At 36.6% G+C, this 14,199-nt stretch overlaps 1 protein-coding gene across 1 annotated transcript; it reads left to right on the top strand.

The window, feature by feature from the left end:
- The first annotated feature begins 1,294 nt into the window (after nucleotides 1-1,294).
- minar2 (membrane integral NOTCH2 associated receptor 2) lies at nucleotides 1,295-5,766 on the top strand. The gene is made up of 3 exons (XM_006626924.2): nucleotides 1,295-1,471; nucleotides 2,124-2,369; nucleotides 5,047-5,766. Exons 1-3 carry the CDS (start codon nucleotides 1,313-1,315, stop codon nucleotides 5,236-5,238), a joined length of 597 nt encoding a protein of 198 aa, XP_006626987.1. The 5' UTR covers nucleotides 1,295-1,312; the 3' UTR covers nucleotides 5,239-5,766.
- The last annotated feature ends 8,433 nt before the right edge of the window (nucleotides 5,767-14,199 follow it).

The following is a 14,199-nucleotide window of genomic DNA, read 5'->3' as shown; positions in this document are numbered from 1 at the left end:
TTCCTCTGAAGTTGGTAATCCTTAACCTAAACCTGATCAAAGCAGCAGATCAAAACTTTTAGCCAGTGACAACCAGCATCACTAAATCCATTAAATTTATGCCTCTGCTGGAGCATCCTTAATTTATTTGTCACTCTCCATCCATCATTTTGCTTTATTTCATTGATGCTATCCCTGCTAGAACTCTTTTAGCCTTCACTCTGTTTTTTTTGGGCTTCTTCCAGCACAGAGAAAATTTATGCACTTTTCCTTCTGCGGGCCTCTACAATTTGTCCTTGATTCTAACCTTTCACGCCTCCTTGCCACAAGCCAGGCATTAAGTCAGTTCTCACCTCTTCTTATTCATGTGAGCTCTCAAACCTCTTTAGTCACTTAAACTAGCCTGTAGTTTGTGTGCATCATCCCTTAGGGTCCAATGTTAGATTCTCGACCTTGCTTTGTCCATAAGATCTCTGCACAATGATTAACCTGCATGCCAACTGCATAGTGAATTAAGGCTGTGGTTCCTGCTTCAGGAGCAATGGATGGCATAACATTCTATAATGACTGCCTTCTGTCTCCTGAAGACCTACTGTACAATTTCGGACTGCTGCCTCACAGTGCAGAGGGTTATTTGGACAGAGAAAAATAGTCATGGCTCCTGGCCTCATGAATCTTCTTGGATTCCTCTTAAGTATTATTCCAACTATACATTTTCGCCATCACCGCTCTTCTCTGGGGTAGTCTCTTGAAGCCAAAATCTTTCCTCATCCACTCACTTGCTTAAAATAAACCCTCTTTAAACCACATTTTTAGCACAATATTGGATACCAAATTGAATAAGGGTTTGTTGATCATATTCTTTAATATTTACAATTAAAACTTTAATATTTACTTACATTTAATAAATCTTAATATTTATATTTAATTTTTTTTAAGAATATACTGTTTGAACAGTCTATGGACTATGTAAATACAAATACACTATTGGAAGGTGAACATTATGTTATTGTCTTATTTTTATCTATCTACAATGTTATCACTCAGCTAAAATGTATTAATTAAAATAGTACACTGAGCTGTGTATTACATTTTCTTTCAAATGGTCTTATGTTCTTCAAGACAAATGGTCAGAGAACCCTTCTAGTAAAAAGTCAGTGAAAATATAGCCTCTCTCTCTACCTAACCCTTTCCTTTCCTTCAGTTGGTGCAGCTAAGACAGATAGAGTTTCACATAACTGCCAGAGCTGCTTACATCATAAATAATTTGGAGATGGAGCGGCTTAGCTAACACAGTATTTTCTGCCACGCTTCATGAAAAGCTTGCTAAATCATGGATTTCTCTGTTCTACCCAACAACAATCATCCCGAGAAGTTCTTGCAACTTGAGGTAAAATCTTTACCAATCAGCCCAGCTATGGCCCAGGCTGGCTTTGCAGCTGGAGCAGCCTTGTCTGGACACAGGCAGTGGCAGAACAGAGTCTATCTGCAGGTAGGCCTCTCTCCTCATGCATACAGAAATTAGGAATGTTTCTGCTTCTAAAGACAGGACTGAACAAAATAAATTAATTTACTTTACAGTACATAATATTTTATGGGTATTTTAAAGCAAATTCTTTATGTTAAATATTTCAATTTGGAGTTGTTTACATGTTGTTTATTAAGTGATTGAAAGAAGCTAAATTTCTTAAACCACGTAGAAAATAAGAATTTGTGCATAATTACATACATAGGGAAATGTTTGTGTATCTGTTGCTTTGTGTCTACAATATTTATTGGCGATAATCACACATTACGTTTAAATTAATAGGCCATTTTCTTCTGTTTTTTTATTTTGATATGTCTCATCTTGTAATATATATCAAATAATAATAATGTTGAGTCAGATGTTCATTTTTTTGCTAAACCGTTATCAAAAGTCTGCAGAAATGTAATACCACACTGAATGTAAAATAATAACAAAACTCAGGTCAAGGATATCATAAAATTTGACTTTTCCTATTTTATAAAGGCAGCTTTGGATAACATTGATACAGTATCTTTCTTATCTGAATCAGCCCAAAGAGATTTACTGAGTGAACAACCCAAAGAAACCAGAAAAATGACATCCTGTTATTCTGCCTCCCATCTCTCATTTCCTGCAGAGAGAGAAGAGAAATTTAAATGACTCTTATGGCTGGAAATCAACAGAAGGCAGCCCAGTACTCGTTGACAAAAGCCTTGGGAAGCACATCACCCCAGTCACCTTGAAATCCAAGATAAAGAGGAACCCTCTTTACTCAGACATAAGGACTGTTGATGGCTGGGAGAGCAAGAAAACACAGCCTTCCTGGACCATTCAAGAATATGATCGCCATTCACTGCACTCAAACCTGGCAGGCTACTTAAAGGTAAACATGATTCTAGTCAGGCTTGGCTAGTATTGCTGTCTTACAGCAATGGGGCCCTGGGTTCAATTCCAGACCTTATCTGCTATTATGTGAGTTTATATGTTCTTCCTCACTCACTTCCCCAGAATCCAATTAATCTACCAGTATACAGTGTATGTTTGGACTGTGAGAGGTAACCAGAGCACCTTGAAAAAACTCATACAAACACAGGGAGAAACTACAAACTCCACAGAGTCACAGAGGAATTGAACCCAGGGCCAAAGTGCTATGAGACAGCAATGTTAACCATACTGTCCGTATGCAGATCCTAAAATAACAATGAGAAATCTCAGTTATAAAGATGAAGGCTTTTTGCAAGGGATTAAGATAATCTAACTCAATAATCTAAGACGTATTATGTAGCATAAAAGAAGAAGAAACAATAATCGGCACTTTACATTAGCTGGCATTAGCTGAAATCCAGGGATTGGTCTTAATATGAAGTTAATAAAAAACTCAGTAATCAATTCAGTCATGCATGAGGATTTGGGTAAAAATAGGATGTTTAGTGGTCATGCTTATAATCAGGAGGTGACACCTAACCGAGTGTTGGTCCTGAGACAATTACAGATGAATATTATAGTACCTGTAATACTACATGTTCAGAAATTCCTGTGGAAGAGTAGGATCACTTGGCATTTGTTTCATACGGCATTATTTAAAATAAACTAAGAACAGCCAATTCATTGACTATCTCTTTTGGTCGAGGATTATTGTCTTACATGAACCCAAAAGTGACTGAAGACCAAATTTAAGACGGTACAATCTTGTCAAAATTAAATATCAACTATTTTTTTAATTCACAATTCTAGTTTTCTAAATGTACTAAATGGGAAATACTTTAAGCTGAGAGGTTGTTTGCTTGCAATGGTTGATGTAATCTATGGAGGTCATAACAACAGGAACAAATTGTTTCAATGACAACAGAGTGTAGATAAGGAAATAGAATAAACCCTTTTATCTCCATCCCAAATCAAATAGGAATCTAGACCCTGAGGCTAGATCTTTTGTACTCCCTTCATTTAATTGTATTGTTGGTAGGAGTGGAAAGGAATTTTAAGACAGACAATAGGCTTAACCTAACTAGAAATAAAATTAGTTTTTCACAACTCCTTTGGAAGCAGAAGCATTATCACAGACATAGCTTCATTTGGAAAGTAATGATAGATGATGCCATGTGATTCTGCTTTTACTGCCATTATCTACTACTATTATCTAAAAGTCTGAAGCACTGCTGTGCAGTTTAATGCAACAGCACCAAAGAAATACCTTTCTGTTTTGTCAGAAGACTGTGCAATGATGTAGTGTGAACCTGCTGTAAATCAGCAGGGTACCTCAGATAAGAAAGAAAGAGAAATAAATGCTCTGTAACAAAGAGACTGCCAGATAAATAGCTTAGAGGGAAATGAAAAATACTGTATATGTGTTAATGGCAGACAGTGGACAGATTTAAAAAAAAACAGGTACAGGTAGAGTATTATATGTCTTCCCATTAAAGATGTGACACAAAGAGGAAATTATCATGAAATAATTACTTTCACCTTTAAAACAAGAGAAAAAAAAACATATCTGCTGTGTAGTTGTAGTTGTTTTTTAAATATAAATTTGTTATTTCCCTGCCTTTTATCACATCCTTTTCTTTTGATTTCAATCCCGTCTTAGAAAATATCAATGTTTGCATTCCTTGGTTTATCTTTTCTCATATCTGCACCACAGTTATTCTGATTTACAGCATACTTTAAACAACAAGCATATTTAAACAACAAAAAATGCAAAATCTCCAAGGAATAAACAGTTTGAGTTGGGAATTAAATATATTAGGATTTTTTTACAGTTCTGATTCTGAAAACTAGCCAAGATTCTTTAACTGCAGTTAAAGCTGAACAACATGGCATGTTTTCGTAACGCTGACAGCATAGGGCCAGCATGCTGTTCATCCCAGCTTTTATTGCAAATCCCTAACCCACATAGATAAAACTTTACAATGTCATATTTTCCCCAATCCTTTCAAAGAAAACTGTTTTATATTCTGCACAAAAACTGTCAATACCCTGATATAAGATGTGACAAAGGAAGCACTAGGACCTGCTCTGTTCAGGAGCAGCATAAGACACGAATAATGACCATTTTTGACATGTCTGCCTTAAGTAAATCCTCATATGTCAAATGTCAGTTCCACTTCAGAGAGAAGGAACAGTACCTTTCAACTTGCTGCAATACTACTGACACCTGAAGTGAGAATGATAGAAGTTATTATGTTAACAAGGTTACTTTAACTTTAACGTTAAGTCCTATAATTGTATAATTTAACTTTAAAGTTTGGAATTGATTTGGTGTCAAAAGAAGCTAAGGCTTACAACCATCAAATTAAAAAGAATAAAATGATCATAATATTGTCGATCTATTCGTGTATTACCCTTTAAGGCTCCAAGTTGACACTTATCTGAGAGAAGATAATCAAACATTTAACATGCTTCTAGATCCTTGCTTCTAGCTGATGCATAACTGAGCAAAGTTTCAGAAAATAAGGAGCTCTTGTTTTCTAATGTAACATAAAGGCAGTCTATGGTGAACGTTTCATGCAACCTTTTGAACCAACAAAGGGTTAAAAAGTTACAAAAATAATATTCTGTTTCAGGAAGACCCCAGCAACCTCAGTTTTTGGATGGAAGATCTCTATACTCCTGGATATGATTCCTTACTAAAAAAGAAAGAGAATGAGCTGAAACGGAACAAAATTTGCAAAATAATCACCTTAATCTCTGTGTTAATATGCATTTTCATTGTAATTGTCACAGTGCCTATTGTTGTCACAAAACATAGGAATTAATGTTGCCAAGTATATTCATTATACTAATTTTAACCACATTGTTAATTTTATATATAATAACATAGCTATTTTGTTTTGCAAAGGTTCTAATAATAATAACACTTATATTACACTTTTCTGGACACTCCACTCAAAGCACTTTACAGGTAATGGGGAATCCCCTCCCCACCTGGATGATGTGATGGCAGCCATAGTTCGCCAGAATGATTACCACACATTAGCTATTAGTGAGGAGGAGAGCAGAGTAATTAAGCCACTTCATAGATAGGGATTATTAGAGGCCATGGTTGGTCCCCATCACTATACTGCGGTATTAGGACCCACATGGACCACAGGGTGAGCACCCTGTTGCAGCAGTAACCTTAGTTTTTCCCAGGAGCTCTCCCATCCAGGTACTGACCAGGCTCACACCTGCTTAGCTTCAGTGGGTTGCTAGTTGTGAGTTGCAGAGTGATACGGCTGCTGGTTTAAATCATCACCTTTAATCATCACATTAAACTTGTCATGTTGATGTAGATTTTGCTTACATTTTCTGAGTGCCCCACAAACTGTAGCACAGTAGCTCACTATTACCTCCACTATTATCATCTCAATATTTTATTATGGTTTATTAATTATTATGGTTTTAATAGTGTAGTACATACAGTACAATACCTTGCAAATGTATTTAGACCTACTGTATGTATAGTTTTCCTATTTTGTTACTGTAGCTTGCAGTCATCTTTGTAGCACCAATTAGTGTTTTTCATGTACACACCCTACTCCACGCATTCCAAGCAAAGAAAGAAAAGTAAATGATGTAAAAGAAAAACGGAAAAGCCATGATTGCATAAGTATTCAAACACTTAACTATGGCAAACCTAAATTAATTTAGGTTCACAAAATGCACCGTAACAAGCCACACAATTAGTTGTGTGGCCTCTGTGTGCAATAATAGTGGTTCACATGATTTCAGAATAAGTACACTTATCTCTGTAAGGATCTTTGGTCAGGTGGTGAATTTCAAACAAAAAGTCGACCATAAAGATCAAGGAGTTTTCTAATAACTCAGAGATACTGTATCTCAGATACTGCCTAGATCAGGTTGTCCCTCCAAACTGAGCAGCCAGGCAAGGAGGAAACTGGTTAGAGATGCCCAGCAAAGTGCACTCATATCACTCAGTTAATACCATCCATAGTGTCAAGCATGGTGGTGGCAGCATTATGATAAAGTCCTACTCATCAGCAAGGACTGGAAAGCCTGTAAAGACTGTGGGAAAAATAAATATACAGTAGTTCAGGTGGGTAGCTGCATCAGCATGCGTAGGCTGCAAAGGAACAAGTAATAGGTTTATTCCATGCTGAAAAAAGAAGAAAGAGAACACAATGTTTCGGCCGTGGAGCCTTCTTCAGGGGTGAGAGCCCTGTCTCTCTCACCCCTGAAGAAGGCTCCACGGCTGAAACGTTGTGTTCTCTTTCTTCTTTTTTTCAGCATGGAATAAACCTATTAAATATACAGTAGCAAAGGTGGATGCTGCACATTGGTGGTGGTGAAGGGGAGTTCCCATTACCTGTAAAAAGCTTTGAGTGGAGTATCCAGAAAAACGCTATATAAGTGTAAGCAATTATTATTATTGATTAAACATCTGGCAAAACCTGTGACAGATCTAAACCTGGGTCAAAACGTTACTTTTCAACAGGACAATGATCCAAAGCCCTGGAACAAAGCTACAGCAAAGCAACACTGGGGTGGCTTAAGAATAAGAAAGTGAATGTGCTGGAGTGACAAAGTTAAAGTCATAACTTGAATCCTATTGAAAATCAGTGTAAGGCATTGAAAATTGTTGTCCATAAGTGAGCCTCATGCAACTTCATACCTGTAAAACTTGTAAAGTCTGCTAAGAGGACTTATAGCTGTAATTGCTACCTAAGGTACTGTACTTCCCACAAATATTGAGTTGACAGGACTAATTATTTATGTAATCATGTTTATAAATTTTTTCTCTTTAATTTTTGCTTATCTGGCCCTTAGAAGTCTTCATTGTAAGCATTCAAGTTTTGATTAAGATATCCATGTATCCATCCATTTTCTAAACCACTCAATCTAGTACAGAGTCATGTGGAGAACTGGAGCCTAACCCAGCAAGCAACAGGCACAAGGTGGGATATAGAGGATTCCAGTCCTTCTCAGTTAATAAAATAGTAAGTTTAAAAAATATGTATACATCTTCTTGAAATTTCACCAAACAGGACACCATAGGTGTCTGAATACTTACAAGGCAGTAGGTCAACATGTTAAAAAAACTTTAAATGAGCATATACCATTTTTTCTTCATTGTCTAACTTCTTCCTTCATTACTGTATAATCATGCTTTTCCAACATAATATCACAAATGCTTTCACTTTTCACAAAAATAAACTTCTTACTCCCAAAAATGTTGTGAATGATTGACAGTATTACTAAAATGTTTTTCCTATAACAATGGAAGCACACTGATACATTTTATAGAAACATCCATGGCATAGGTAAAACACATTTGGATTCTTTATTCTTAATAAGAGATAATAATAATAACAACAACAACAACAATAATAATAATAATAATGATAATACTAATAATAATAATAATAATTGCTTACACTTATATAGCACTTTTCTACTCAAAAGCACTTTACAGGTAATGGGAACTCCCCTCCATCACCACCATCCACCTGGCTGATGAGATAAAAGGCTGGCAAATATGTCAGACATCCCCTTCTGAACTATTGAATGGCAGTTTCACATGATAAAGAACTGCACTGAGTAAATATCTGTGTTGTGTAGTGTTGTTTACTGTGCTTGATTGTACCAGTCTTTGTTATCTTGTATGTGATTAATTATAAATAAACAGTTTAATGAATAGGTGTGTGATAAAGCTATCTATTTTGTGGCAGAAACCAGGCAGGGGAAGTGAACATGTGGGACTTGTGGACATTGGCTCATCAGGAGTCAATCTGTAAACAGCTGGGGAAGAGACCTTATTTTTTTCCCACCCAAGTAGGAAGTGGGAGACACTGAGAGCTTCAGCAACAGCTACTACGGTAGGTACTGGAGATGGTGAAGAACTGGAAATGAAACTAGGAAAGTTAACCTGAATTTCCCCCATTCTAGTCAGTTTATTTTTTTTTGGTTACTTATTTTTAGCTTGTTATTGGCAAATATATTTTATCTTTCCTTTTTGTATGCGTATACATAGCAATCTCTCACCCTGCAAATAAAACAGTGTGCAACAAGCCTTGCATCTACAAAAATTAAAAATAAAATAAACATAAAGTGTTTAATAAACGTAAAGTTTATTAAACATAAAGTATATGACTCCCTTCTGCATCTCAAGGGAGGGAACTGATATACTGATGTGTTCTGACATGTTTAATGGAACATCCACAAACACACTTAATGCACCATGTGGAAATACCAGCTTTGGACTGGGAGAAACACAGAGTTAGCGTTAACGCTTATAGGTGACTTGAATGTACTGTAGTATTCCACATTCATAAATTTAATCACTAGTCCTCTGTCTTTGGTTGTTAAATACTGCTTTCCAATGTTTTCTGTGTTATCAGGTTGTTGTCTACACCGAGCATAGCCTGATTCTTGGTTTCTCTGGACAGGTTTGCTGATTGCTGGAGCAATCATCTCTTTGTACAAACAACAGCACTCAGTCAATCTTCATTACTGACAGAAGGCATTATCATACTTTCTCTTCTTGTTTGATAGACATCTTGAGGTTTTTGGTGGGCTTCGTAGTCACATAATCAGCACCCTCTGCCTAGGTCAAACATAAAGTACACACCACAAGCCTATTTTGTTAATGCATTTAGTTTTTCAGAGTTAACAAGAAATACAATAACAGTGTATAACATTTCACCAAAGCACTCATACACGTGGCAGATTTTATATGCCTACATTGTCCTTTTGGTATTACATTTGAAGTGCTTGTTTTTTCAATTTGCAAAAGTGTTGTTAAAAGCTAAGAGGGTGTGAATAATTGAAGACAGGCAGGATAAAATAGAATCAGGTCTTGACACTAGATTGCCTAGCAAGCAAATTATAATAGTCAACAACTCTCCCTATTTGACAGAGAACACTGAGGAGCCTGTTTCCTTTATTCTCCTGTGCAGTGAGATAACAAAATATTAAATCAGGCAGCAAATATTAAAGAGACAAATATTTAGTTGTAATAATTTACAAGCACAAACACACGTCTATTCCTATTATGCACAGATATTTACAAGGCGGTGAGTACCAGGGCCCTGCCTTCAACAAAAACATGAAAAATACTGTAGATCTTATCCCTTCAATTAAGCCACATACAGTATATACTATATACTAGGAAATAGAGGGAGCCTGTTCTATATAAAATAACAGGCCCAAGGCAGGAATACATCACTACTTAAAATGAATGCTAAAAAAATGGGAATCTGTTTCACTTTTCAACAATAGGAAGTAAATATTGGCACAATTACTTTATATGACAACAGTCCTTTACCGGAAACTTAAAGTCGGTCTCTTCATTTCCCGAATTCTCCATCTAAAGGTGGAGTCTTCAAATGGTTCTGTTTCTTTGAATTTCAACCTCTTGATTTATTCTACGTTTATATTCACTTTTCCAGAAGGCTGGCTTAATGACTTCACTAAGAATCCTTATCGCTATTAAATATTAGTAAAATTACCTAGCCAGCTGGATAGCACAAAACTGTTGTCAGCGCTCAATAACATGACTGTCACGATCGCTACTCCTCCTCTTAAGGGTGCTCCAGCCCTTCCTTGTTCTGCCCCATTACCCGCACATGTTCCTTATTTCAGCCCCTCTTCAGTTCCCCCTTAAAAGCCAGACGCAGACGTCATTCAGTTCAATTCAACTTTCAATTTTTTTCAACTTTATTGTCATTAAACTTACACAGGTGCATAGTATAATGAAAAGTGTTTCTCATTAGTCACTCAGGTGCAGTATATAAATACAAGATAAGACAATAGACAGTTACACAATAGCAATAACAGTAACGTGTAATAACATGTAATCAAGTAATCGAGGCTCTTCATTGAATTCCGTTTCGTGAGAGCCCGGATCCTGCTGCATCTGGCTCCTTTATGCTTTTAACTTTCTGTTCCTAATCCCCCCTGGCGGTCCCAACCCGGTTTCCTGGTTTTTAATCCCCTGGATGGATCGCCTGGCCATGGACTTATGCTACTGTTTTGGTTTCCCGTTTGGACTTCGTCTTGGATTGTTCGCCCCGGACTCACTTCCCCTGGATACCTGCACACCTAGGACACGCCCCCTTGTCTCCATACCCGTCTCCTGCATGACTTTTTCCCCAGTGTTTCCTCACAAATCCGGATTGTGTCGTCTTCATAGGGCCCAGAAAGAACTGTTCGTGACAATGACAAAGGGACAGTTATGCAAATGCTCCAAAAATCTCCATAGTCGTACCAAAGAGATTAGTATACTGCTTGTTTGTTTATCTCCTCACACATAACAGCATGTTTAATTTTCTTCCACAATACCCCCAACAAACCAATACACAGCAGCAAATATGGAAAAACAGCAGTAACAGTGCTTTCCTTTCCAGAGCACTACTTGTTGTTGACACTTGGAATGTTCACAGTGTATAGTTCTGGTTATGAATATTATTGGAGCTTCACATCAGTGAAGCATAGTTTCATCATTGCTGATCTAGTCTCATGTTAACTGCATTCTTAAAATTTTTAAGAAACAGTGTTTGCTTTATCAATAATAGCAGTCTTAAAAATAATTATGCCTCACATATGTGATTTTTTTACTCAATGCCAGAAGTCAGAAAGAAACAGATGAAAAATACAATCCCTACTTACTTAAGTTACTTATAAAAATCAAAATGTTTGGTTAACTGGTGCTGATACAAGTTTTAAACAAATTCCTCCATCTGCTCTACTCTAAGAGTAAAGTAAGATAATATAAATTAAAAGTATTTAGAAAAGAGACTGGGCTGGCTAACACAGGTTGACTCAAATTCTGCGTATTTTGGTCTCAGAATAACTCTTGAATTGCATCTGACATATAAAGCAGAAGTGTGCTTGAGCAAAAACAGACTTCTAATCACACTCAGAAAATGTAAGTGCTATGTTTTTCTCCCAAAGTGTTTACAGGTACTAAAGTAGAATTAATTTTACATACCTGTATATAGTCAAAGAACTGAATCAAGGCACACTTTAAGTTACCATCTGACACCAGCATATATTTGTGCAGGTTCGTTCACACTTCATTAATGCTTTCTGGTGGCTCTCTTTTGAAACCAAATAGATCATACGTTAACTCAAATCTTTCCATCACCTTTAAAGCCCTTCCATCAGACAGCTCTATTCACACTACCATCAGGGGACCAAAGAAATCTCAAACTTACAGTGTTTTAACCTGAGGCTAGCCTTCAGCACACTGCTGGACAGGTGAATTTATTACTGTAAATTGCAAGTTGGCTGACCCACTTGTTTTTTTCTTGTTGAAAAAGTGACCTTATACAATCTTTACAGCTGAATAAAACACGTTTCATGTCACAGGGGGTCCTATAATCTACTTTGTGTGTGTGAGGGGTGTCTCTGAGTTCTGCAAATGTTAGTTTTTCATCCATTTTACTCTCTCTTCATTCTTCTTCTTGCTAGCAATATTAATGTATATTTTATTTTTCAATTAAGCCTTCCTTTCGAATTAATGAGTTGATGATGGGATGTTAGTGTATACTCAATATCTCAATTCTCAATGTGATAGATGACACCTGGACTGAACTGTCTGTACAGAACAGCAATAACCAGGAGTATTAGAAATAAGATTGTAAGTAAATGTAAATAAGAAAATGGTGATGTCAGATGAAACTCCATGTTGCTCACAAAGGGTCTTTATGTAACATTAATTTTTGTTCTGAGTTATGTTCACTTCAAACAATCATCATTAAATAAAAGATATTGTATGTTGTACTTAATCACTCTCTAGAAGCAGGAAACTTTTTCATTCTACTCTGTTTCCAGACACATCTTTATCATTTTATATCTAGACTTTTTTCAAGGGATTAACTTCACTTTATTAGCCCTATACAATTTCTTGCATTAGGAATTCGTCTTTTCGCATACCCCAGCTTGCTCTCCATGAGGCGCAGATACACAGACAGGGAGTACAGCTTGGGGTCAGAGAGAAAAGTCAGCCATTGTACAGAGCCCCTGGAGCAGTTGGGGTTAAGGGCCTTGCTCAGGGGCCCAACGGAGTAGGATTCCTCTGCTGGCTGCAGGATTTTAACCGGCAACCTTCCAGTCACAGGTGCAGATCCTTAGCCACAGAGCCACTGCTCCGCCCCTTTTTTTTAACACAACATCACTTTATTATATATATCATTAATTTATGGATAAGTCATAATCTTAATAACTGTGAAAACCAGTTAGTACACAAATTTCCAGATGATCTCAGATGATGTAGTGGGAATCCAGGACTGATATTTTTTCTTCTTTATTATGCATTATACAAGCCATTTATAACATTTCAAACAAATATTGTTTTTATTATATTATTCATTAAAAAGAATACTGTTGTACATATATTCAGAATTTCTTTTGTTTTATTTATGAAGCATTGGCAGAGTTCTGATACGCTTTCAACCTATTCACAGATTCTGTCATTTAGAAGGCACTATCTTAAATTCAGACCAAGACCAGCTAAGCTTCAGAGATGAGATGGGATGTGAAATCAAGGTGATAGAGCTAGAGTGTCTACACATACTAAAAATACCTCAAAAGCTGTCTGATAATTACTTCCTTTCCAGTGTCTCACTACTCTGTTCGTGTGTCATTTGTCACCAGCTGACAGAATTGCTCTGACACTGTCAGGAGGCTTCAGCTGGAATGCTGTCAAAACTGGTGACCTTACCGTTCATCAGTGACAATTTGGTTTCTTCTATTCGGTCATGTAAATTCTTTATAGAAACAAATTTGCAAATCTTATGGGTTTTAGGCATGCATTATTTATTCTATGCATCATCTTTTGTGACCCCTTTTTTGTGCTTGCCATTATTATATTTTTCCTACTTGAATATATCTCCTTTGATTAATAAGACTACATGTATTTTATATAACAATTCAGGACCTTTCATGTCGTGCAGCTAAAGATTATGATTTGTTTTTTCAACTTCCTATTTTCTGAACCAGGCTAATGTCTTAGAATGGGGCTGTATAGTACTAGTCCCACAAGGCCACTGTGTCTGCAGGAGGAGCTGTTAAACCTAAGCCAATTCCTACCTGATTTAGCTCACTAGGAGCTGGATTGCAATGTAAACACTCAGATACAGGAAAAAGTTGGACAACCCTGTCACCGCAACACAAATGATAGGGGGAATAATACATACTGTACATTAATGAAGCCATCAAAATAAGTGCCATAATTCCCTAAAATCAAAATAATACAGAATATGAAATTGTTGCAATATTCTACATTTTGTCCGTTATGTTTTATCTCTTGATTTTTCATTGCTTACTGTATTCATGTGAATCTCATTAAAGGAAAAAGCTGTTAGCCCCTCCAGTTTAGCACGGACCCTATCTGCCACATTGTTTAACTACGGAGGAAACACTAAGCAAAAATCTTAAATAAAACTTCATTTATAGCTTTTGAAGAGCTAGGATGCAGTTTGTCCTCTTTCGTCACTACAATTCTAACATGTACTGTATGTCAATATCTTTCAGGAATCGTGCAGATCTCTTTGTAGAAGAACTAGGAAATTGACTTTCATATGAATATACAGTAGTTCAATCGAGCAGCATCTAAGTCAGCATGAGAGACCTGTGATTACTAAAGCTATGGCCAATATTTCTGTAAGAGTTCTTGAGAAGACAAACACCATTGAGCTTCAATTTCAATCTGCACTCTTAAACTGAACTCTAGTAGCCGGAGAAAATATGCTCTGGTTTCTGAGGGTTTCTTCTGC

The sequence above is a fragment of the Lepisosteus oculatus genome, chromosome 3, assembly GCF_040954835.1.
Source record: "Lepisosteus oculatus isolate fLepOcu1 chromosome 3, fLepOcu1.hap2, whole genome shotgun sequence".
Taxonomy (NCBI): Eukaryota; Metazoa; Chordata; class Actinopteri; order Semionotiformes; family Lepisosteidae; genus Lepisosteus; species Lepisosteus oculatus.
The sequence above is the reverse complement of the archived record's forward strand: the minus strand, read 5'-3'. Positions and strand labels throughout refer to the sequence as shown.